At 44.8% G+C, this 25,761-nt stretch overlaps 1 protein-coding gene across 2 annotated transcripts in view; it reads left to right on the top strand.

Annotated features, from left to right (window-relative positions):
* The window catches only part of znf423 (zinc finger protein 423), a 128,726-nt gene that overhangs the window by 21,158 nt on the left and 81,807 nt on the right, over positions 1 to 25,761 (top strand). For both annotated transcript variants that reach the window (XM_069527954.1, XM_069527955.1), the window contains exon 3: positions 11,039 to 11,248. In XM_069527954.1, coding sequence (XP_069384055.1) covers positions 11,039 to 11,248 — 210 coding nt within the window. The remainder of the gene's footprint in view (positions 1 to 11,038; positions 11,249 to 25,761) is intronic.

Below are 25,761 nucleotides of genomic sequence, written 5' to 3'. Positions count from 1 at the left end.
ACCTCTCCTGCCCCGTCTCTCATTTAGCTCTTCGGGGATAGAAGTACAGGAAAGTATGACCCTTGGGGTGTCGATGACGTGCTGAACCTTCCCATCCTTGCCGCCCCCCCCCCCCCTCTCGCCTTTAAACCTGTGCTAACGCTCCTCCAGGGGCTGCTGTGTGGGTCTACATCTGTGTGTGTGTGTGTGTGTGTGGGTAGGTGTGTGTGCGTGTTAAGAGGGGTGCTGACTGAGGTCCTGTGTGGCACACTAGAACTGCTGTGTGTGTCAGTTCCTGCAGGAAGCTTGAGTCCCAGGGCACACACACACACACACACACACACACACACATACTTCACACTCTTCCTCCGATAAAAACATACTGTCTCATATTCCCTTACTCAGCCCCTCTTCCAATTTGGATTTTACCACCAATTCCCTGTCCCAGCATCCTCTGCAACACTTTTTCTCTCGTTCACTGCACGTTCGTCTCTTACTTTCTCCCAAAATCTCAGTTTCACTCTTTCTGCTTCTTTTCTCCCGTCGCTCACATCTTAGTTACTAAGCTTTACTTTTTAAAACTCATCGCTGCAGCTGAGTTCTCGAGTTTAGAAGTTTGGAAACGCTTGCTGGCCAGGTTTTCACTTAGAAATGGAAGTGATGCAGGTTCCCACCTTGTTGTCTGTCCAAAAAAAAGAAATCCTCAATTTGCCTTTTTCCCATTTTTTTTTTATTCCTCGTTCTCAGTATTTTCTGTGACAAAGCAAACTGCCGAGTTGACAATCTGCTTCCTGTTTACACTGGCACGCAGAGTGGAAGTGATTGGTAAAATGTTCAGGCGTTATCGTGCATTCATGTCCAAGAATGAGAAAATTCACCCGAACGCAACATCAAGTCGAAACAACGCAAGGAAACTCAGGAAATGGGACCTTCAGAGGAGAACGTGAACGCACAGCTGGTGTGTGGATGGAGATGCAGAGCTAAAACGCTGTGGAGGGAGATTGTTTAAGTTTGCCAGAGATAGAATGAGAGAAAAAGTAAAAGCCATCATGGTGACGGTGTTGTCGGTGTGAAAGAGGGACAGAAAGCAGAAATGTTACCGTCCCAACCTGCTGTTTAATTCACAGCTTTTCACCCTTCCTCTGTCTTTTCTCCACTTTCTTCTCTGTCTCTCCCTCTTAGTCTCTCCCTTGTTTCCTCTGGAAAATGTGTGTTGAGTTTGGAAAGACCCGCAGGAGGGAAGGCGGAGGGAGGTGGGAGGCCGACTCACAGGGAATAGCACTGAGCCAACCTATCCTCCCCTCTTTTACTCTCCTCCTACTCCTTTCTCTCCACGGCCTCACTGCCCAGAGAGGAGCCCTTGAAAGGCTGAAGGTGCCCTCGCACCCTCCGTCTTCCTCCTTGCCTCTGCCCCCGTTGCTCCTCAGTGGGACAGAAAAACAACTTGCTATCTTCTTCCCTCTATTTTCTCTCTCGCTCCCTCGCTCCCCCAGTATGCAGGGAGAAGAAGAAGAAGAGAGCAGTTGCCAGGAATAGAGAGGGCGAGTGAGGGGAAGGGCAGGTAGCAGCAGAGTTGCCCTGTTTACAAGAGTCGTCTGTTCAGACTTCATCGTATGTTGAGTCTCATATCGGAGAACAAACCTGGAAGAGGTGAGACTCAGGCAGTAGAGCACTTCAGAGGCCACTGTGTCTGTGTCTGTAATGAAATCATCCTCTTGTTCTCTAGAGGCTTCTTTTCCTCAATTCTTGTCTGACATTCTACTGTGGATGACACACACACACACACACACACACACACACACACACACACACACACACACACACACACACACACACACACACACTGACTGTTTCTCTTGGACAACACACACAGAGTCACATACTGAAAGAGCCAGTGAGTCATCATGGAAAAGGTTTGTCAGGTCCCCAAGCTGAAACAGAGAAACCGAGACCTACTGCGTTATTGTTATTCACAGTTTAAGATGTGTGTGTGTGTGTGTGTGTGTGTGTGTGTGTGTGTGCATGCATGCTTATGGGTGTGTGGGGACACACAGGCATGACTGACCGGCCAGAAAGTTGCCTCCACCTATCAGATGACAGAAAACATCAGTACAGAGGGATCAACTCAGGTTTACGTTCATGCTGTTTTTAAATTCAAATCCCCTCGAAACTTGAAAACCGTAAAAATATGTGAATTGCATTTTCACCCCAATTCACAAATATAACACTGCACTCCAGTGTGTGTGTGTGTGTGTGCGTGTGTGTGTGCACTTGTCATTTAATGTCCTCTGGGAGTATTTGCCGTTTTGAGAAATGTCAGCAGAGAGGTATTTCCTCCAGTGCCATGACCCAGAATCCTTAGCAGCAGAGGAACAAACCTACATGTTCTGCATGGATGCGGTGATGTGTGATAAATGCACAACAGTGATGTGCTACTTTAAGCATCTGGAGACATCGCTGAAGGTTTTTGTAGGAGCAGAGGTGCAGAGTAAGATTGATCCTGTGTTAATGAGTTTTACAATTATTACGTTCGTCATGACGCTCACGTCTTTAGCTCGGTCCTCTGGTTCTTTTGTCCTTTTAGTTTTTCAGATTTCTACTAAACTCGGTGGAAAGGGTGGGCACGTTAACGTGGGCCAAGAAAGAAGTCTTTGATGGGGAACTGAACCAGGGGGCGGATCCAGGATCACTTTCTTTAACATTGTGAGATATTACTTAAGGGATAAGGGAATATTTTATGTAACTTGATGAGAAAATCAGGCACATTTAGCAGACTGATATCTCTGAGTGTGTGTAGTTGGGTCCTTGCCGGAGGTATGCACTTCATAGTTTGAGGACTGATTAAAAAAACTGAACACAATTCTGAGGAGAATCATCTTCCACAAACAAGATAGATAAAATGTATTCCAGAAAGCCTCTCTGTGGCTCGTGTATCTAAAGAATCGTTCGTCTTATCACCTTCACACTTTGCGTGTGTATTGTTACAGCCCCAAGAAAGTACAGTGGTGAATTTGGAGCGAGGACTCATCGACTTAAGAACAGCAGCGTGTTAACGACAACGTCAGCTGATTCTCCAGTTCAGGTTCTGCGTACACCGAACTTTAAATAAACAGGCGAGCAGCTTCAGGGTTCTGCAGAGTAAGTCTGACTAAGGCTGAATCACTGCAGGTCACTTTTTACAGTTTCAGAAAAGGAAACTGCAGCCAGCTTCGCCACAGGCCAAACAAACCCAGCCATTCCAAACATGCAGGTTGAGAACCGACACTGCATGAGTACGTAAAATGAACTTGTTGGGTAAACTCGGTCAGTCTATAAGTTGACAGTGGTCCAGTAAGTGAGATATATTAATGAGAACAAACGTGTAACCTCTGTGTGGAGAAGACGTGAGGATGAGGAGACATTATCACTGTTCACTTTCTTCACGATGGCCAGATCTGAGATAAACAGGACACTGCCCTCCCCTCCCCCCCTCGTGCTTCCTTTCTCTCTCTTTTCCAATCCCTCTCTCACTGCTCTACCCTCTGGAGGTCCATAATGTAGTTTTAATTTCCCCAAGGCAGCCACAGGAAAAACAGTTCCTGTGTATGTGTGTGTGCGTGTGAACCATTATTGCCTGCTTGTGACAGTGCACACTGCACAGTGCATCTGTGTTTCTGTCTGTATTGCAGCATTTAAGCCCTTTGTCTTTTTTTGTGCCATCTTTGTTGGTTTGAGTGTTTGTGCGCAAGGAAATATTGAAATAAGTGAGCAGCTGTCAACTTAGTTGTGAGCTTTCCTGTCGATCTCTGTGTTGCATCTCTGGCTGATGTTAAGTGTTTTATTTGTATGTAATGTGTGTGTGTGTGTTTGTGTCATTACTGATTCCTTTCCATGACGTGGATGGGTCTTTCATCAGCCTGTTTCCAGAGAATGGTGTTGGGTGCTACTCTCCCCTGCCGCAGCATGTCCCAGGGGTGTGTGTGTGTGTGTGTGTGTGTGTGTGAGTGAGAGAGAGAGACTGGTACTCTGTGGCGTAGATCTCTTCCTGAGGGGCTGGGGCTTGTATTATATACACACACACACACACAGGGTGAGAGAGGGGAGTCATTCTCCTGAGAGAGGGAGAGAGAGCAGGGCCGTGTTGATGTGTCCAGCTGCACCTGTTCAGTGTGTATGTGTCTGTGTGTCACAGCTAAATGTGTCCACCATCATATTCATTCTAACTCCGATATAACAGAAAGCTACACACCACAAACTACACTCACATGTATGTATTAAATATATAAAACATTGTGTATGAGGCTGTTGTATCACACTGAGATGAGGCTCGCTGACTCTAATGCAAACTGAGTGTGGATTGAAACGAGACGGATTCATGAGAGGAAGTTGAAAACGCACGTTTCGCCGTGTAGAAGAAACACATGTGAATAATACAATTAACAGCTGAATTGTATTTAGCTGCGCCTGGAACGCCTGAAACACGTAAGATACAGATGTTTGATCAGTGTGTGAACCTGGTTTATGGCTGCACAGTTTGACTCTTCATCTGTTCCTGAAGAAAGTGATTTGAGCCCATTTTTCTCGACTCATTTCAGAGCTTTGTTTTACGACCGATAGATTTTTTGGGGGGGGGGGGGGGGGGGGGGGGGGTGATGTTGGCACTGATATATACGTTTATGTATAGCCTTCCTAAAATGTGGTTATCAAACCCTAATGACAGAAATGTAAGTGAGACTGTAATCCATAAGCTTTATTATAAATAACTACGAATAAAAACATAACACAAATACAACCAAATTAAACTTGAATTAAAAAATACACTTGTTTTTGTACATATAGAGCGTATACTTAACTGCACGTCTACTCAAAATACTCATATTGGCCAACAATTATATTAGTCGAGCTCTAGTGCAGCGTACTAAGGTTAGCGAGGGGCGGTCAAGTGCCCAAACCTGCCGTTGGGAAGTCATTTTGATCGGCCGAGCTTTGGTCTATTATCTATTAGATGTTTGCTCTTCGTCCCATCACCATCAGTTTACTAGAGAAAAAGTGAATTCTTTTTTCTTGAAGACAAAATATACAGTAAAGTTTTTTTTGTTTCTTCCTTGTTCGAGCACATAAATCTTCAGCCGTGGCTTCACCTCACAGACACTTACTTGTACAATGTGAGCTGAAGTGTAAAAACCGCACTGCGTACGGCTGACGTAAGAACGACCATCACAGGAAATGGTTGAGAGTGGCCGTAGAGCACCTTCCTGTGATGTGAAGCGCCGCCAATATTGTGTGAATTTTCCAGGTTCAGACCTGGTTCTCTCTCTGCCCAGTTGGCACTTCATGTGATGCCGGTCTGATTTTAACCTGGTGGCTGGTTCTTAGCCCTGCGGAAGGTGGTGGTGGTGCCCGGCCAGGTGTCTGTGAGTCCTGGACCGGAGCGCAGAGCGACGTGGAGCAGAATGAAAGCCTTGTGTCGAGACTGTTTGGTTTCTAAACATTCTCCTGGAAGCTCCACACACACTTTTCTCTCCCGGCTTTTGAAGCCTGTTTTAGGCACACAGACATAGATGTGTGCGTGCATGTTTTATGCATGCTTGGCCGGCAGATACTATATATCTCTCCGAGCTGTGGAGTGTGTCCCAGACACGCCACAGTACCAGCTCCCGGCTGCCAAATCTGTCACTTGAATAACTACTTTACCTTTGCAGTATTACTGTATGTTTTATTCTCCTTTAACTCTCCCACCAGCTCTGGCACTCTCTTTTAGTACACTTCTATCACCCTGGGGCAGTTCAGGAACACTTCCCAGAGTTCATTAGTCCCCTAGTTTTCTTCCCACAGGATATACAGTGATGTACGGTGGTCATGCTGACTGTGTGCGTTTGATTTTCGGTGTTCCAGTTTGTGTCTCCGTTAGCTTGTCTTGGCAGCTGCTCTCGACGCTGCAACAAAAACCACCAGTCAGACAGTGGGATGGAGTGTATCCACATTGAATGTACTTGGATCCAGTGTTGAGGGTTTTCTGCTCACTTTATATCCCCCTTTTCTTTTTTTCTTTTTTTGGAGGGGAGAGGGAGCAGAATCTGTTTTTGTCTGCGTCTCTTTCTCTGTTCTGTGCAGTATGTGTATGGCTTATCATCATTTAGCCCACTAATTGCCTCAATGAACTCATTTTAACAGAGAACACACACACAAACACACACGTTCTCTTCTGTGAGCCTAACGAGTGGTGATTAGTGGGTCTCAGTTAGGCGTGGTTAGGCTGCGTAACATCATTCTGCACTGTGGACTCTGCTAATTCACTTCCCTTTATCTAATTACCAAGGGTGCGCACAAACACACACATGATGAACACACACACATTCACCAGTTCACTGCGCACACACACACACACACACACACACACACACACACACACCTGCATATATCTTTCCAGCAGATATGCAAAGTGACCTCATTATTACCGAGGTGTCCCTTTTATATATTTATATTTTTATCTGTTAATAAAGAGCCCATTGTCCCCGGGTTACTGAGGCTGGTGGTTACAGCCGAGAATATTGCTTATTACTTTTCCTCGGGAGACGCACAGTGTAAAAACATCTTTCACATCCACACCTGAAGTTGCAGGTTGTCACACACACACACACACACATACCTGCACATGAAAAGTGTCTTAAAAGTCAAAAAGCTTGATTCGACTCTTGAACGTTGCATGAGCCAATTTAACGTCCCCGCACGAGTGACGGTCCCGCATCAGATCCCGACTCAAGGTTAAGCAATCATGGTGCGGTAGTTCTGTATTTAAAAACCTCCCCTCTATTGATAAAATGTATATTTAAAGCTTGAGTTAAAAGCTGGATCCAAAACAGTTTTTACATTTTAACATATAATATAGTGTCTTTATAGATCAGGTAGCAAAGTCAATTAAATTATTGCAATTAAAAGAAAAAAACAAGATACAGACGTGTTCTGACAAACTTGCACTAACTTGCACCCAAACAAATATAATTAAATGCCATGAAAGAGCTGTTTAGTTGTGTTGAGCTTAAGTCCAATTTGTTGGAGCATTAAAAGTTATGATAAATGAAATACGATATAATCATAAAATGCGACCAAGCATGCTATGAAGGGGCACTCCAGTGATTTCTGATGTGAAGGAGTTATAGAAAGTTTGTAAAATGGTTTTTTTTGGACACTGAGGAAGTTGCTGTCGGTTTGTTTTCATCAAACGATATAAAAAGGTTTGACACTTATGTGTTTGTCATTTATTCTCTGTTTAAAAACAACAAATTTCCCCCAGGAGCAAAAAATATGTCTTTACTCAACTGATTTAATTTTTTTATCTTGATATAATGTTTTGGCAATATCGTTCAGCCTTGTTATAGATAGTCTACATTCAACAAAAACACAAATGTCATTGACTTCCAAATACTAGCTCTGTGTTATACTGTAGAAGGTTTTAAAAATAATAAAAGAGACTGCACATAATCATCCCTTTCTTCTTTTAGACCCAAACAATGGGGTTCAATCTGAGTCTTCAGCACCCGGAACACTGCTGTTTCTCTATCCCACCAGCTTGTTAATTTCATTTAAATGCATTCACTGTGCATCCCAGGTGTGATTCAGTCCCTCATTACATGGCTAGAATAAAAATCATCAGGGCTCGAGGACGGGGAGGAAACCACTCTGAAATCTGTGCTTTCAGGTGAAAATTAGAAATGCTCTTGTTCCTGTGGCTTTTATGTAGTCGTCAAATTAGTGTTTTCTATTGTTCAACTGAAGGACTTGGTTTTGATTTATCGTGCGCCTCTGTGGATGACGTAAGAATAAAACAGGGTGCCTGTGTTTGGGATCGGAGGGTTTGTGTGTGTTTTTGTGTTTGTGTGAGAGAATGTGCAGTTATTCCTGGCATAGGGACAGTCTGTGACTCAGAGATAATGGTTCTCTGTAGAGCGAGTGTTTGTGTGTGTTTGTGTGTTTCGGAGTGACTATAGCCCTATCCTGCTGATGGGTGTGTGTTTGTCTGTGTGAGTGCACGTGAAAGAAAGACTGCGAGTGTATGGTGCACACATACTATTTGCTAGGGACCACTGTTGTACTATTCAATCAATACCCCAGCACACACACACACACACACACACACACACACACACACACACACACACACACACACACACACACACACACACACACACACACACCCACACCCACACCCCTCTGCACCCTAAGCACCCATGGGAGTTGCCAGCTTTCATTAAGTAGGCCTGCTGCTTCTCTCTGGTGTGGTGGGGGTTGGGGTATTAAAGAGAAAGAAGATTTTAGTTTTTGAAAGAATTAAGACAAAAAGAATCAAGGGAGAAAATGAAGAATATGAAATGTAAAAAAAATAAAATGTGTGATTTATAAAAATGTCTTCTGTTTTAACACTGTTTAGGCTAAATGCCTAAACTATGCATCACATTTGCATTTTCAGCTGGTTTCAACTTGTTTAACAAACCGAGACAAAGTGCAGAACATTTCTCTGTCTGTAGAAAACTGAACGAGTGACTATTATTTTAGATAAGCTTAATTTTCCTTCTCTCTGCAACACGAGATATTTCCAGGTTAACTCTGGTTCAATGTGGATGTAAGGGCAGATGGAGAGGAACAGATTTGTTCTCAGAAATCTGTCATTTTCATTTGGACATAGTTCTGAAACTATTGAAGATACACACAAGCTATTGGTTCTCTATTGAATCCAGGTTATCCCAGTTTTAGAAAGCGACTTCTTGCTCATCCAACTTCAACAGGTTCTTTCTCGGCCCACATCCCATCCTTCCACCGAGTTTCGTTGAAATCTGTAAATGTAGCTGTCCAACAAACCGACCAATGGACAGGAGGGAAGATATCACAACTTTTGTGAACCACTCCTTGGCTTAAAGTCTTTCAGGCCTCGATCATGACCTTGTCATTGAGTTTAAACACTTGGCTCAGACTGGTTATTCTTAGTTAATGTGCAACAGAGCAACAAATAATTGTTTCTGTTGTCACGTCTCGTTCTTTTCATTTACTGAAGTTATTAGAGAAACTGATCACGCTCTAGTTCTGTTGTCATGAAACACAACTGCACATATTTACACTGATCAGAGTATGTGTACATGTATTTACATGTACCGTGACTATGCCTCTGGTATGTGTCTGTTTGCATCTGCATCCGTGTGTGTGTGTGTGCACGCAATGTCCAGTGTATATGTGTGCATACATGCATCGTGTGTATGTGAGTGTGCATGAGTATGTGCGTGTGTTCTGTCAGCCGAGGGGCCGCTCTCTCTCCCTGGCCAGACGGTGCTCTCACCACTGGACAGATGGCCAACACCCTCCCTCTCTTCTTCCCCATCCCTTCATCCATCCCTCCTTCTCTCCCTCCATCACTGTCTTCCTCTTCCTACAGCCCCCTGAACACCTCATCACCTCAATCCCCCGTTCCCCACCTCCCAGCATCCCTCTGTCCCATCACACCTCTCGCATAATAAATGAGGCTGCGATGGAGCCCGGGCCTCTCGCTCTAATCTGGCTCTCGTTCTTTGCTCACAAAACACACGTTCTCTCCTAAACTCTTGGACGAAGCGCTTGTATCCTTCTTGGATTTTAGTTTGATGATCAGCAGCGGACTGGTACTCAGATGCTGACCTGAACAAGGTGTTGTTTGACCTTTTCTCCTTCTAATATCAAAATTGCATAAATAAAGTACAGAGACTCGCATATGAAAATACAGAAATACATCTATTCTTTCTACTCACATAAAATGACGTTTGAAGCTCCCAGTGGATGAAACTAAATTATAGAGCTTAATCCTTTTTGACCTGCGACTGCACTCAGTAAAAGAAGTGTATTTTTCATTAAATGTAATGAAGGTGATTGATTCTCTGTAATGGCCAGCACTTCAGTTTTAATAACAGGGATTTAACTTCACTGAGCCACGCATGTATTAGGTGCACGTACTAAAATCAAGCCACTGCAATGAGTCCTTTGTAAACCCAGGCTCAGCTCTCTGTTTAATCAACTCTGTGGTCATTTTGAAGACTTTAATCAGTCATCATGTTGTATTGAATCCTTTACTGTAATATTTTAACTTTAACTTTTTATTTTGCATGTTTTCTATTATTCACAAATAAAATATTAATGTTAGACTGAGTGGATTTACAGTTGTTGGATGTTACTTGAAAACCAGTTACAGAAAAAGAACATTGGTTTTTTTTAGGAGATGAGAAACTAAAGATGACATGAAGGAAAGAGGTAATGATGTAAAGAAAAAGAGGAAGATTATTCCGATCAGAGGACGATTTGTGTTTGAATCATCTATGGGAAATTCTTGAGACAAAGACACTTGAATACTGCAGCTTAAACCGATTGGAACATAATAAATAATAATAAACAGTTCGGACATTTGAGGCTGAGGACGGTGGATTCCTGCTGCAGACATAAGTGAAAGCAAGTTTTCCTTCATCTCTGGAGGCATTTAAGTTCAGTCCCCCTCCTTTCTTCCTTTCTTTTAACCATCTTTCCTCCAGACTTTGTTTAGTTTTTTTCCCTTCCCTTCATCTCTCCCCCTGCCTTCTTCTTCTGGTATTCCTCTCCTCTGCAGCCAGTGTCTTCAGTGTCAGTCCTGTTGGATCCTCAGCGTTTATAATGTGATAATAAGGTGTGAAAATGGAGACACAATGGAGCAGTGAGGATTGGGCTGACACAGCCTTCCACTGGTCCCCTCACACACTGCCAGTCTGCTACCAGGACACACACGTTCACACACACACACCCATTCACACACACGTTAACTGGGTTCATCACGTTCATGTCTGCAGGTAAAAACAAGTTTATAGATGAGATCATAATGTAAAGACGACATCAGGCTTGCATCAGAAAAATATGTCAACTGATTTGCCAAGTTCAGGAGTTAAAAAAAACAAAAAAAAAACCCTGTTTACACACACAGAAAATGTAGAACCAGAGCAATTCAAACCTGAAAATGTCTCTTCATGTATTTCCATTGAGTCTGTTTCATGATTATCGTTGTGTTTATATGTTTCCTGGTTGTGTGTGTCCTCAGAAGTCCCAGCATCTGATAGAGGGTCCGAGCCAAAGGAAGGCCAGGGCACAGGCGCTGAAGACGGAGAACAAGAGGAGCACGACGACCGCGAAGAACGAGATCACGATGACGACCTGGACGACGAGTCCATCTTCACCTGTGACAACTGTCAGCAGGACTTCGACTGTCTGGCCGAGCTCACTGAACACAGAACCAACCACTGCCCAGCTGGTAAGATTATTATTATCGATTAGACTCTGTTTGTGTTTTCTCATCGATCAGACGCACAACAACGTTTATGTTTTTCACAAACATACAGGAACAGAAGAGTGAAACGTAAAATCATATGTCAACGATCCAGCTGTATATCTCAGGGTGAACAGTGAGCTGCGGCTGGGTAGAGGAAGATAATATGATTTCATTTGTGGATTAAAAAATGTAAAGATGGTAGGAAGAGGAAAAATAGACACCGAAACAATGGAAGAGAGAAACTTGAGCATTAAGTTCTTTATTACTTCCTCACACAAGGATAGCTCATTTGGTTGCTCACATTTTAACAGTCAGTACTGCTCACGTCCAGCTACAATTGAAGCAGTTCATTTTCTTTGGAACTCATTTGAGAAATGAAGCAGAACTGGAGAAATGTTCTTAACTTCTCGATCTCTTTTAGAATTAAAGTTTTGTATCAAAGTGATTTTTCTGTCTGCTTTATAATCCTGCTGCTTGTTCAGTGGATGCTACGGTTTTAATCTCAGGTACAGATGAAACGCAGGATCACCAACAGTAAAGGTTCCTGGTGACTGAATACCTTTAGCAATAGGATTCCGTTATAGCCACAGAGACAGACTCGTGCACACACATACACACACACATGCACACACACAAAAGCCGTTATTAGTACTGGTGTAATTAATGGAGGGGCTGAAAGGAACGCGGCGGGGGCGTCTGGTTCCTACAGATTAATCCAAATGCTCGCTTAACAAGCCAACACACACACACACACACACATGCACACACACACGCTTTCTTACTTCTGCAAAGCAGGCTGGCTCTTAGCGTGTGTGTGTTTACTTTTGATAGAGGGATGAAGAAATTGGGAGGGGTGGGGGAGTTTGTTGAAACTGGTAAATGACAGTGTTCCCAGAGACTGTGTAATGTAGATGATAAGACCCCTGCCTCAGCAACCCCTTCTTCACCCGCTGGCCTGACATCCAGTCCCACTTGCAGTATCAGGGAGATGCTCGGAGATGCAGATTGTTGTAAAGCGTGCACTGAGATAGAGAGGGACGATGAGACAGACCCCCCCCCCCCTGCATGGTGTGACAATATTACACAAAGTAAAAACATTATACAACTCAAACAACACATCCTGGTGGCGTCACGGTCAATTATAACAACAAGTTACTACTATTACAACAGAAATACTTAAACGAGAGCTGTATATAAGTGTTTTACTGTATAACGTTCTAGATTTGTTCCAGTTAAGCTTCGTTAGCCAGCGCTGACTGTAGCATAGAGTCAATTTAATCTTAAACTGCTCAAAGAAAACCATGATGTAATTCAACACACTGTACATGTCGTGGTAATTGCTTAGTTTTTTTCTTCTTTTAACCAGGAAAGCTGTTTGAGCTTTTAAAAAATAATATATATATATTTTTTTTTGTTCCCTCTACCCTTAATCCACAAGTAAAACACACGCACGCTCACACGCACGCCCACACAGAGTCATTTACTTCTGCACGCTGTGTCACATTCAGACGCACACACAGTAGCTCGCACACTCGGAGAGAATCACACTGCCAAAAGCACAGGGCTGCTATCAGAGCGCGGGATGTGGCCTGTGATTTCAGCGTAGGAGTCTGGGGAGGGCTACATGTTGCTGAGCGAGAAAGTCGAGGGAGGAAGGGGGAGGGCGAGAGGGAGCACAGAAGAAAGAAATGAAATGAAATGATAAAACATGTTTTTCCCTGGAGAAAGAGTGGTTGAGATTGCAGAGTAATCCCACAGCTTGGCTGGATGCGTGTGCACTTGCATGCAGGGGGCTTGTGTACTTGGGTTCATCTGTATTTATGTTTGCTGTTGTGTATATGGCTGTACAAGAGTGTATTAGTCTGATGTGTGTGTTTGTGAGAATGCAGGCGGAGTGTGTGTGTGTGTGTGTGTGTATGAAGTGAGGGGTTGGACCACGGCTTTCTGGTTATTATTGAGGAGAAGGCTAAATTAAAAAACATGGACTAAAGAGTCCTTTTAAGTTCTGGTGGAGACTCCTGGGAGCCAGTTTAGTAGGAGGGCATGGGACCCACGCACACACTCTCTCTCTCACACACACACACACTAAAAAACACACAAAAAAACACACTGTCTACTGGGGATAAACACACGCCACTCAAGATTTGCATGAGAGAGTTAACGTGTGCATGCATTTTGTAGCTTGTTGTTTGTGTGTGTGTGTGTGTGTGTGTGTGTGTGTGTGTGTGTGTGTGTGTGTGTGTGTGTGTGTGTGTGTGTGTGTGTGTGTGTGTGTGTGTGTGTGTGTGTGTGTCCCAGCTCAGACATCAGCCATCTTGGTTGGGGGTGACAGACGGGGGCCATCTTGCCAGAAGTAGCTGTGATGTATTACTGTAAGCTTTGCATTAGCAGGAAACAAACAAACAAACAAATCCAGGCTTTATTTTTCCAATAAAGCTCGAAATTTAATTTCCCATAAAAAAAAAAAAAACACGCTTGAGCTGAAACCAAAAAAACCTTCCCAGTCTGTCATCGCCACAAAATATTGCTTTGTAAACACTGTTATAAAAACTGGTTTGTGGCAACAGAGTTTACTTTTCATCAACTTCTGTTCTTCTGCTACTACTTCTCGAAGACTTTTACACTTTACATCAATGTGATATGTGTAAAACACCTTTTAATTTACTTCAACAATATGTTTATGATCCTATCAAGAGCATAACTCAAAAAAGTGAATTCAGTGAAATTAACTTGCATCAACCACAGGTTCACGCAACAGCCTGAACATTTGTCTTTGGTGCTAATCGCTTTCCTGAAGTCATGTTTTCCTTCGTCTTTGATTAATATCTGTACATCGGTGACCTGGGGCCCAGCAACTGGTTTGAGAAACATTAGTTGTTAGTAGTGAATCCTCAGCAGAAAAAAAAAAACACGCTGGTATCTGTAATGCTAACTATAAACTGTTGTAGCAAATGGGTCCCAAGTTAGCATCTAGCTTCGGCCATAACATGGAATGGGTCCCAGGTGCGAGAGTGAAGCACCAAGTAATTCAGTGCCACTCTAGCAGAAGGCCTATAAAGAGGCGCCATTAATTTGAGTGGAAATTGAACAAACACACATACATTGGCACAGATCAATGACACATAACTGTGTGTACACCCACTCAAACACACACATGCCCGCAGACCAAACACATCTGGTTAATGTGATGCCACGTTAATGTGCACGAGCCGGGCTGCTCAGCTGGTTGTGTGCCCCGATGACGACAGCATTGTTATCCAGTTCCACGGCTCAACGCCGGTGAGATCTGCTTTAGACTGTGGATAAGATACTCTGTGTGTTCTCCGTTAATTATATGTTATTGAATGTAGTTGAGTTGCTGGCACATTAATGACTCTGGTTCATTGTGCGAGTGCCTCGTCACATTAATGTCTCCGTGCCGGTGACAGCCGCGGGGTTATTTGCAGGTCGACTGTCTGTACGTCCGTCTGCACATCCATCGCATTGTCGGGACATCTCAGGAATTTGTTGAGGAAATTACTTTTAAATTGGCAAAAAAGTTGAGTTGGACTCACAGATGAACTGCTGGTCACTGATGACCTCAACTTTAATTAATTAATAAAAGAATGAACGTGCTACTGAGTGCCATATGGTTTTCACTGTCGTACTCCAGTACACCAGCTCTTTTCAAACTTGCTGAGGTGTGTATATATATATATATATATATATATACTGCATAACACCTGCACACATGACGTGTGTCTGCTACTTTTAGAACATGTGCATCTACATCCTGTTTTTGTACAGTAAGTGTGAGTGAGACCGAGCGAGAGCGCGAGTTGTGGAAGTGTCGGCGGGTCTCAGTAGGAGTCAGAATATGGAGCAGAGGTTCCCTGTGGAGCGGAGGAGCGGAAAAAAACTCCTACAGATCAAATGGAGAACATTCTCTGGCCTTGCTCTGCCACACGCACGCACACACACACACACACACAGACGCACACACACTCACATCCCATTAGGGGATCCCCAAAGCTATCTAACCCGCCACAACATTCCACGGTTGGGTCATTGTTTTGTGTTTAGAGCTTTTAAACACACTCACACTGTGTTTTTAAACGCCTCGTTTGTGCAGGGACCGTCCATTTTTAGTTCTATATAAAAACCTGTCTGCCGCGCACACGCACATGTCAACAGTGTCCACACGCTCCTGGTAGGTGTGAGTGAGGAGGGCGAGAGATTGTTATAAGATGTCAGTAAAAGCCACTTGAGGATGTGATGAGAAGGTAGGCACAGAGAAAGCTGCCATTCAAGGCAGGGGGGGCGGAAACTTGCTCTGTCAGTGACAAATAGCAAGTCATTAACCCAGCTAGTCGCTTCTTAGACGGTGTAGGTGGAAAATGGCCCGTGAGTGTGCGTGTGCAGGGAGAGAGCGAGACTGTGCATATTCCTTTCCGAAGGTATTTGTGAGGTCTCTGTTAATTGGGCGCATACATCTGCCCTCTCGTCTATTCGCTTTCCTCTCTCAGTAGGGGAGAGGAGAGATTACTAGGGAGCCTGTCTAGCTCGGAGGGAGGGGGGGGGGGGGGGGGGACGGTGAAGGAGGAGGAGGACGTTGTGTGGAGAGGAGGTAAAACTTAGAATATATGGGGAGGAGGTGAGAGATGGTGGGGAGAAAGGGAGGAGAAGCGTGTCTGTTGGCGCAGGGGGGCCCTTGGGTGACTGGTTTGCATCCCGCGGGACATCTCCCCACTGCTAAGCTCTCACCGTCTGTCGCAACCCGCTGTCACACACACACATGCAGAGAGTAACCCTCTCGAGCAGAGAACTACACACACACACACACACACACCTCGCTGCGTCTGTCGTCAGGATAGCAGCTGAGTCCTGTGAGGCCAAGACTCTTATTAAAACCACAGATCACTTACTACAAGAGGGCGAGGAGGAGGAGGTGGGAGGGGTGTAATCTGAAACAAAATTACAGACAGCCTCCTGCACTCTGGCCTGTCGCGTACCGTGTGTGTGTGTGTGTGTGTGTGTGTGTGCGCTCGTGTGTGTGTTTGTGTGTGTTTGGTCCAGTAGCTGCTATTGATTGACAAAATAAATATCATGCCCCTATTCATTTCCTTTTATGTTCGCTCCTTTTTTTGCGGCTTTCATCCTCTTCTCCCTCCCTCTTGCCCTCCTCGTCGCCATGTGCCCCTCTTCCCTTTTTCTGCCCCCTCTTCTTCACACTTCCCTCCATCCCTCCTCCCTCCCTCCCTTCCTCCCCTCTGTGTCTCTGTACCCGGGGGTGGCCTGAAGATTCCTGTGCTAAGCCCTTGGCATACATACAAGTGCACACACTCACACACACACACACACACACACACACACACACACACACACACAGAGAGACACAGCTGGCTGCCGCTCAGGTTTTCCAGGGAGAGAGCAGGAGCCCGGCACCAGAGGAGAGGGGGATGGAGAGAAGAGAGAGAGAGAGCAGGAGAAGAAGTGGAGGGTGGAAGGAGGCGGGGGGGGGTACAACATGCAGAGAGGGAGGGATGGAGGGATGACAGGGAGTGGGTGAGACGGAGAGAGGGGTTGTTGTGAAGTCATTTTTCATCACAGGGTTCATTTTTCACTGCAGAGTTCTCCCACTCTCTACATCGCTCTATTTCTCTTTATCTGTCCTCTCCTCCTCCCGCTCCCTTCCCTTGATCCCGCTTTGTCTCTCTTTATCTTCCCTTTTTCCTCCTCTCGTCCTTTCTCTTGCCCTCAGCCTCCCCCCCCCCCACCACCACCACCACTGCTCTCTCTCTTTCTCTCTCCCTGTTGCCTAAACTCTTTCTATCCTCCCTCTGTCTCTCTCTCTTTCAGCCTAGTTTCTCCTTTATGAAATATGGATGGGAGCAGTTTTGGGCGCGCTGAGAGGTTTGCAGTCGGAGGGAGGGAGGGAGGAAGGGATGGAACTTGGGAACTGGTGAGGGAAGGAGGAAGGGAACGACTGAAAGAGAGAGAGAGAGAAGAGGGAGGGAGGGAGCCTGTGTCTCAGCAGACGTGCCTTGTGCATGCACCTAAACACCTCACTGAGCAATCTGTCAACATGTCAGCAACACATGTTTGGTAAAAAAAAAAAAAAAAAAAAGAGAGAGAGAGAGCGGTTTGAAGGAGCGAGGAGAGGGTGAAAAAATCTCTCCTCCTCCAGTGGGAGTAATGGCTCCCACCAGGGCTCTGGAAATGCTTTGAATTCAGCAGATTTCTATTGCGGGGTCCTCCCCCGGGGCCGTCTTTTTACATTGCCTGCATCTCAGAAATTTGAGCCCGAGGACCCCTGGGGGCGTCCTTTCATAATGCCTGAAAATGTAGGGTTATATTGTGTGCTCTTCCCCATGGGGCTTTTATTAATACCTGTATTCACTGCCACTGGAAATTACACAGGCGGTGCTGCAGGGGCCCGCGCTCGCTCCAGGAAGGGAGAAAGACTCTGCAGGGACTTTTTCTCTCTTCTCCTCTCTTTTCTCTTCCCTTCTTCCCCCCCCTCACACTTTTTCCCCTCCTTCTCCTCCCCTCTTTTTCCTCCTCCTCCTCCTCCCTCTTCTCCTACTTTGACTCTCGTCCCTTTTTTCTTACTTAATGCAAGAGTGAAAAAGGAGAATTTGCCAAAGGACACAAAAAAGTGTGTTGTGTGTGTGTTGGCACCAGCTAACCCCCTTGTATTCAGTCCTACTTTGCTCAGAGGAAAAGAAACACTCGATTAAAAATGTAACTTCCCTCTTCCTTCTCTCTCATCTTTCCCCTCTCCTTCTCTCTGTCCTTGTGTGCCTGTGTGTAGATCTTGCGGAGTGTAAATATTTGTGTCTGTGTGTGTCTGTGTGATAGGAAAAAGCCTAAATCTATAGTCCAGCACAGTGTGTGTGATTTTCTCTCGCTGTGTAAGGTGCAGAGACGAATCTATCTCCAAACATTAATTAGAATTCTTCAGCCAAAGGGTTTGCAGCTTCTCTCTGTGTGTGTTTGTGTGTTTATTGATCAAATATTTACACAGTCAGATTATAGAAATATACATTTACATATCCTTGAATAAATAACATTTGTCTGATCTCTCTCATCAGACTTTGGATTTTAGATTTGGATGCTGTGTGAGTTTCAGTCTTGACCGGACTTTGCATTTCATCCAGAATATGACGACGCTGTGACCAGACGACCTCTAGATGCACTCAAGTGATATGAAAGTGTAGTTAATTTCAGGGTTTGGGCAATTTCAGTCCAGTAAATACTGCTCTGTGTGTCAGGGTTCCTCTTTTTTAACAGTCATAACTTTAAATTTAGCCTTGCAGATCAGATGTTGTGAGTTTTTTAAGTCATAAACTAAACTCTAAGACTCGTATGTTTCATAAGACAGTGGATGATGCCACTTTTGTTTTCCAAATTCCAATGGGGTTGAGTATAGTCGCATTGGCTAATTGCATTATTAAAAACAGAAACACCCCGTCGACAGCATCTTTTTTTAAAGACCCAACAATGCTCCCTGACATGTTGTAATGTACCTTATCAAATAATCAGTTTTACAGGTTTTTATCAGCATCTCATCACCAACATTGTCAGGAGCAGTTTGATGTGTTGACACAAGGCAACAAATAACCCTGAATGAATTTAGATAGATGAAATACTGATGATGTTTTTAAATACACAAAGACTCAGCCTGTTATCAACAGCAGCTCATTCATGCAGAATCCAGCCACAGAGTCGTGTGGCAGTAGTGCAGAGATATAAAGATATAAAACAGATCTCGGCCTCATGACTGGTTTTTGTGCGACTCCGACCACAGCACAATGTAAAGTGAGATCAGGTTGAAGCTGCAGCAGTTGTTGGCACCACAGGGAACCTTGAGGAAATGGCCCTCAGGTAAATGCTGTGGAAGTGGAGGGATGTGACCGTGAACAGGTAGCAACAGTAAAAAAAGAACAAGCAGTAGGCTGCGTTTAAAGGCTTAAGACTGAAGCCTCTTTCACACGGGACACAAAAACCCATTATTACCCACTAACATCTGGCTTTTGTCTTCAGTGTGAAAAGCTACAATTCATTCCTGGGTCTAATGACTCTGTTGTCGAGTCCGGCTCCGAACGACAGGGATTTCTCACCCGGGTGGTTTGATTCTTTCTCATGAATATTACATAGAACTGGCATGTACGTGTTTTAGGCTTCAATGGAAACGCTGCTCATTCACTTTGAATGGGTAGAAGTTAGCGGTTAGCTGCATAGTGGTTTCTGTTGCGTTGTGCTGTTCACGTAGCGTGTGGCAAACATGTCGCTCAACCTTTCCTGCAGCAGTAGTACCAGCCTTACGGTCTAACGTGGCTGTGCTAACAATGCCAGCCATGCCAAGTAGCTGCTACCCACAACGCAAGGCGGCTAACAACTTTGTGCTCCCCTCAAGATAAGTTTTAAAAAAACACACAACTGCATGTCACACACGTCCAGAGGAGCAGGAGCACCGAGGACGGGGCGGACACGAGACACGTTCTGCACGGCAGCTCGCTCGATTAGTTTGAACAGGAACTTGTTGAATGTGAAAGAAGTCGATGGCCTTTTCCTTTCTTTTTTTTTTTTTTTTTTAAGGGGGTTTATCCACATTTAAAGGGTGTTAGTCACACAAGCTCAGCTGACACGCCAGCAGATTGAAGCGACGGCACCACTTGAGTTTCAATCCCCTGTTTGAACTGGCTTACTGCTTGTTCATTTCTCTCTTGGTTGGTAATAATTCTACCTCACGTTGCTGGTGCTGAGTACCTTAAGTCTTTCTGCTAAATCACACGGCTCTGCTCAGGAGCACATCTGTACAGTGACCACCGTAGGGTTTAGTCGACAGTGTACTCTAAAATGCCGAATGCTCAGACTCTGAAGCCGGTTGTCTTCAGTGGTGGCATTAAAGCAGATTTGCAATATCGAATCAGTTATGTTGCATTCTTCAATTTGATTCCTCAACATCTGTTATTGGGAGAAAGGTTCTTCTTCTTTTTGTTCACCGAGCAAACAAAAACAATTGTGTTTTATTGATTTCCTTTTTCTTCGAGTCCACAAAAAAACTCATGTGGTGTGAACCGCAGCTCCGTTACTGAGGTTTTTAGAGAAGTTGAATCCCAAATGTTGTTTTTGTTTGTTTTCCCTGTAATTGTATTAAGTTTGGGGAATGTAGTCGTGTGTGTGTGTCTGTGTGTGTGTCTGTGTGTGTGTGTGTGTCCAGATAGAGTTGTCATGGGGCCATGTGGGGGCCTCCTGTGTGTCTATGTGAGGGGGATGTCTGGATAATGAGGAACAGGCCATTCCCTTGGATTCCTGCACCCCTGCCAACTACCAGGACCCCCAGAACCTCGACCCCCCCACCCCCCACCCCCCTCTTGCCGACACCTGGGATTTTCCTCCTCCCTGTTTCTTCCTCTCTGCTTCTTCTTTCTCTCTTCCCATGTGGAACCTGGCACCTCCCTCCATTTGACACACCTTCCCTCTCTCCCTTTCTACCTCTCTTTTGCTTCTTTCCTCCCTCCTCTCCTCACCCTCCTCTATACTCTCCTTCTCGGAAAACACACAGACCACAATGTCGGCTTACTCTCCTCCCTCCCTCTTCGCCGTCCCTCCCTGCTGTGTCCTCAAACTCAAAACTGACCGCATCCCTTCCTTTTCGTCCTCCCTCTCTCTCCCCCTCCCCCCCTCCCCCCCTCATACCCTCCCTCCCACCACTCTCTCCCCATCTTCTCTGTTCCCTGTGGAGCTGGCCCCAAAGCTCTGATCCCTTCCTCCATGCCCCCAAACCCCCCCACTGTGCCCTCCCAAGACACACACGCACGCACATACACACACGCACGCACGCACACACACACGTATGCACACATGCACACACACCCTGTGGCGACTGGCCCCAAAGCAGCCCCTGTTTGTCTCCCTCCCTCTGTTTTTCCACTCGTTCTTTCTCTCTTTCCTCACCACTGTCTCCCACACCCCGTTTGATGCCTTGGATTTGTTTTGCACTTAAACTCTTTTCTTACGTTGGTATTTTTGAAAGCAGCTTTTTATTGCACTGTACATTTTTGTGCAGGATCATTCTGGGTGAACAGGTCCATGTTTTGCAATGTGACCTCGTGTAATTTGCACACATTGTGTATGTGTGTCCCTTGAGGTCGTAACTTGCAATATACAACACAAGCACTGGTTCTGGTGGTTGGTGTTTATTTACAGTACATCTGTCTTGCATCCTCTTTGTTGAAAAATCCTTTTTCTTGGTTAGCCACCGTCATCATAGCATAAACAGTAGAATTTAACCAAATCATCACAAGGAGCTGAGCTGAGAACTTGATCCTGCCCGACATACGCTAACATTAAAAACTTTTATGTTACAGCATAAACACTCCAGAACAGATTTGTTTACATTTTATATAGAACAGCCTTTATTCTTAATTCAAGCTCTATGTATTTAATTTTCAGTTTTTATGATATTATAGGACTCATGTTGGGCGATATATTGGTATCAAAAATATCAGTATTTACATTTGCGTCCATATCAGCCAGACTCTCTTCCCCCAGAAAATCGAAATCCTCTAATCATCAGTCAGTTAACAGCTATATAGTATGTATTCACTTCTTGTTTTGCTTGTATTAATTGATGTCTTTTTACAAATAGAAGGTCCAATAATTAAAATCTATATTTGCCACGTGGATTAGAGCAGCACTGATGCTTCACTGTAATGGAATGAGTGAGTTCTGTGACTTTGAATCCTTTTCCAACAACTGCACATTTTGAATTTGTGGTTATAAACACGTTGTTGCTGTATACGTATATTGAATTTACTACGATAACTTGCATTCTATGTTGAGTACAAAGACACACCCAGTTATGTAGGGACACACACACACACACACCATTTTCAGTCACAGACAGCGGTGGCAAAGGGCAGTGTACCACAGGGAGAAGGCCTATAATAGTTTTAACCCAGCGCTCAGGTGTGACTCGCCTTTGTCCAGCCAAATGTCAGAGAAAAGCACAACTCCGGGGAGAGAGGGAGGGACGAGGGTGGGCAGAGGGAAGGACGAGTCGGAGTGGAAAAGAGGATCAGGAGAGAGTGAGTCGGAGAGAGAGAGGAAATGCCGAAAAAGGAAGTGAGATTCACAGCGACTCGTACTGAAGAGCAGGTTGTGGAGACTGTCACTCAACAGACCGTTGTAGAGGATATTTCAGCTCTGTAGTGAATCAGAGTCAGATTAATGCCAAGCCTCTTTTCTTCACAAATTAACCATTAATAAATGCCTGACTTGTTTTGTTTACCAACTGACCGCCGGACTGTTCCGAGCACCGACTGTTTTTGCCAGGCTGTGCGTCTGGGCCCCTGGTAATGTGGGGGCTGGGAGCCCTGCTCTGCTCTGTTCTCTCCCCGCCTCAAGAGCTCCCTAGGGGGGCAGCATGACCAGAACTCTGCCAGCCTCTCTCTCACACTCCCATTTACCCCCACCCCATCGCTGAACACACATGCACACACACTGACGTCAGCTGCTCTAGGGCCTTCTCCCCTGGGTGCTACCAGAACCCTTTGTTTCCCTCCCCCCCCCCTGTTCCCTCCCAGCCTCCCTCCTCTCCATCCCTTCTTCCACCCCTCCTCACTCCTCTCCCTGTCCTTTGTCCCTAGAAATAGCTGTCCTGCTTACTGCCTGATTGGAATTCACTGCACTATGGGAAGTCACAGGGGAGGGCCATTGTCAAGTGTGTGTTTGTGTGGACACGTATGTGTGCAAGGTTTTTTTTTGTGAAATAAGCACGAGTGCATGCAGATTTCTTGTGAAGCTTTTGTGTGTGCAGGTATTTATCAGCAAAATGTGGAGGCACGTGTCCAGAAGTAGATTAATGACTGGAAAGTTGAAATAATTGTGTGTGTGTGTGTGGGACACAAAACATATTTTGTATATAAACTTACCAAAGGACTGATTGTTGTGTTTATTGAAATAAAACTGCTGTATAATATAAAACCTAATGCAGCTTGGTGATCACCAACATGTTCTAACCTAACACTCGGTGAAGGAGGAGCCTCCCAGATAAACTACCAACTGAGTGTATGTCAGTTTTATGCACAGGCTGCAAAGTGCCTGACTGGAATTGGTAAAATTGGTAAAAATGGGATCCAATGATCGACTGGGCCGATCCCTAATACGTCTTTTTGTGTTTATATATATATATATATATATTAACATTATACACTATAGTATCCATGTCTGCATGTGCAGTATTTGAACTGCAAAATTAAACATTTTGTATGTAAGCTTTTTCCAATGTGTCTTCTGGGTGGAAGGAGAATGTGTGTGTGTGTGTGTGTGTGTGTGTGTGTGTGTGTGTGTGTGTGTGTGTGTGTGTGTGTGTGTGTGTGTGTGTGTGTGTGTGTGTGTGTGTGTGTGTGTGTGTGTGTGTGTGTGTGTGTGTGTGTGTTCATGCGTGTTTCTGCTCTCTGCATGAATCCTTGAATTGGGGTTAAGGAACAAGAGAATTCCTCCCTCGTATTCCCTCCTTTCCTCTCCTCCCATCTCTCTCTTCCTCCGTCTTTGTCTCTCTCTCTCTCTCTCACCCGTGCAAGTGGGATGTCTTGAAATATTAACTAATATGCTCTTCATTTTTCAAATATGATAGAAAACACACTGTTAAATAAGTCAGGAGCCAGGCCTGCTGAGGAACGCAGCAAGACGGGGCACTCAAATAAACAACAAAACAACACAAACAACAACAATGAAGGAAGGGGGAGATGAGGAAGGAGGGGAGGGACAGACTCTGCATTGTCCATCCACCCGTCCATATTGGACACAAGTACAAATATTTATGTATTTGTGTGTGTGCTCAGTGTGTGTTCGGGGGTTTAAAGTCACGGGTGGGTGGGCTCTGTGACTGACCAAAGCTGTTTTCTGCAGATTGTTTGTATCAGATGCTTTTTCATCTATGGAGATACTCTGTGCTGTGTTCGGTTTAGACGAGAGGTCGAGTGTGAATGACGCAGGATGTAAACGTCATCAGTACGCCCTCTCGCTGTCCGTGTATTGCATCGTGGATCAAAGTCACATTAAATTGTAAATAATACTTTGCACTAGGGAGCTGGCAGGTAAAGGTCTTCCTCACATATCATGCTCCAGTAACAGATGTCCATATTAGATGTGCTCAAAGTTTAAAATAATGAGATTAACGTATGTTAAAGTCATCCCTGTGATTTTGAAGTGTCCAGTGGTATTTCTACTTCTAGGACAGCTTGTCACAGGTTTTTTTTATACTGCCCAATATAAATAGATAAATCATATACTACATATACTTAACCATAAATATTTATCGAATAAAAATGTGCTGCTGTATTTTTGGTCGCTGCAAATACTGGTGGCGTTCACGCTCATATTCCGGATTGGTTTGGTGTTCAGATGGATTTAAGACATTTCCATTTCCAATCAATTATGTTCTCTTTCTTAGTTTTACGATTTACTGTCAGAATCTCTACATCAGACATTTGAGTTTCAGAGGCTCAACTAAACTGTTGCATATCAAGCCGTTTGTGATAAATAAGAACTTTTTTGAACTGTGTGAACTTTTTCTCGTCCCGTTGTAAAATTTTAGAGCTGGAAACGAGCTCGATGCCTCCGATTTACTTTCAAGTGAAACAGATTCGGACACTTGCTTTCTCAGTTCCTCCGGGTACGTCTAGATCAGTTCAGGGTTGCAGTGTATGTGTGAAAGCAATGTGAGGCTTTACCTCAGCAGTGCTGTTGGCCGGAGAAAGTCCGCTGCTTGAGTAATGAACCCCCCCTCTGGGAGATGCACAGCTTAGTCGGCCTTTATCCCACTCTGCCGTCACTCTCTCTGTTCACGGGATAGCGTTGGGTCTTGATGGGGGGGAATGATGGGAATGGTGGGTAGAGGGCATTAGGGGGTTTTGGGTGGCAGGGTGACTGGATATTTCTTTCCCATGTCGGCTGCCAAACCACGCGGCCTGCAAATGAGCAGATAAAATTCTGCGTGTGTGAATTTGAGTAGCGAACTCCTCGGGCTTGTGCACAGAGATTTGTATGCACCCGCGTTTTGAGTGTATGTGGATATTTGGTGTGTGTGGGAGTTTTCCCACAGAGAATAGTGTGTGTGGTGTGGGGTGCAGTGACAGCTGCAGAGGGGGGCCGGGTGGGCTGACTGCTCGCTGGCTGATAAGGGGGGGCTTCACATCAGAGACACTACAAGACGACTAATAATTCTGCAGCGCAAGACGCACACTCATAGACGCACAGAAGCTCATAGAAGAGAGGCAGTGTGAGAAAAAGTTAAGGAAAGCTAGATAGGGCTGTGGGACACTCGGTGATGGGATTTAGAGTGTGTGTGGGCTTATGTGCGTGTGTGTATGTGTGTGTGTGTGTGTGTGTGTGTGTGTTCAGTGCACGTGGAGAGTCACAATGTTAAGAGAGAAACGGAGAATCTGAAACATATCAGACCATGAAAAACAGCTGCAGACAAGTCTTTACGTTTTAAACACACA

Source organism: Paralichthys olivaceus, chromosome 7 (genome assembly GCF_024713975.1).
Source record: "Paralichthys olivaceus isolate ysfri-2021 chromosome 7, ASM2471397v2, whole genome shotgun sequence".
Classification (NCBI taxonomy): domain Eukaryota; kingdom Metazoa; phylum Chordata; class Actinopteri; order Pleuronectiformes; family Paralichthyidae; genus Paralichthys; species Paralichthys olivaceus.
The sequence above is the reverse complement of the archived record's forward strand: the minus strand, read 5'-3'. Positions and strand labels throughout refer to the sequence as shown.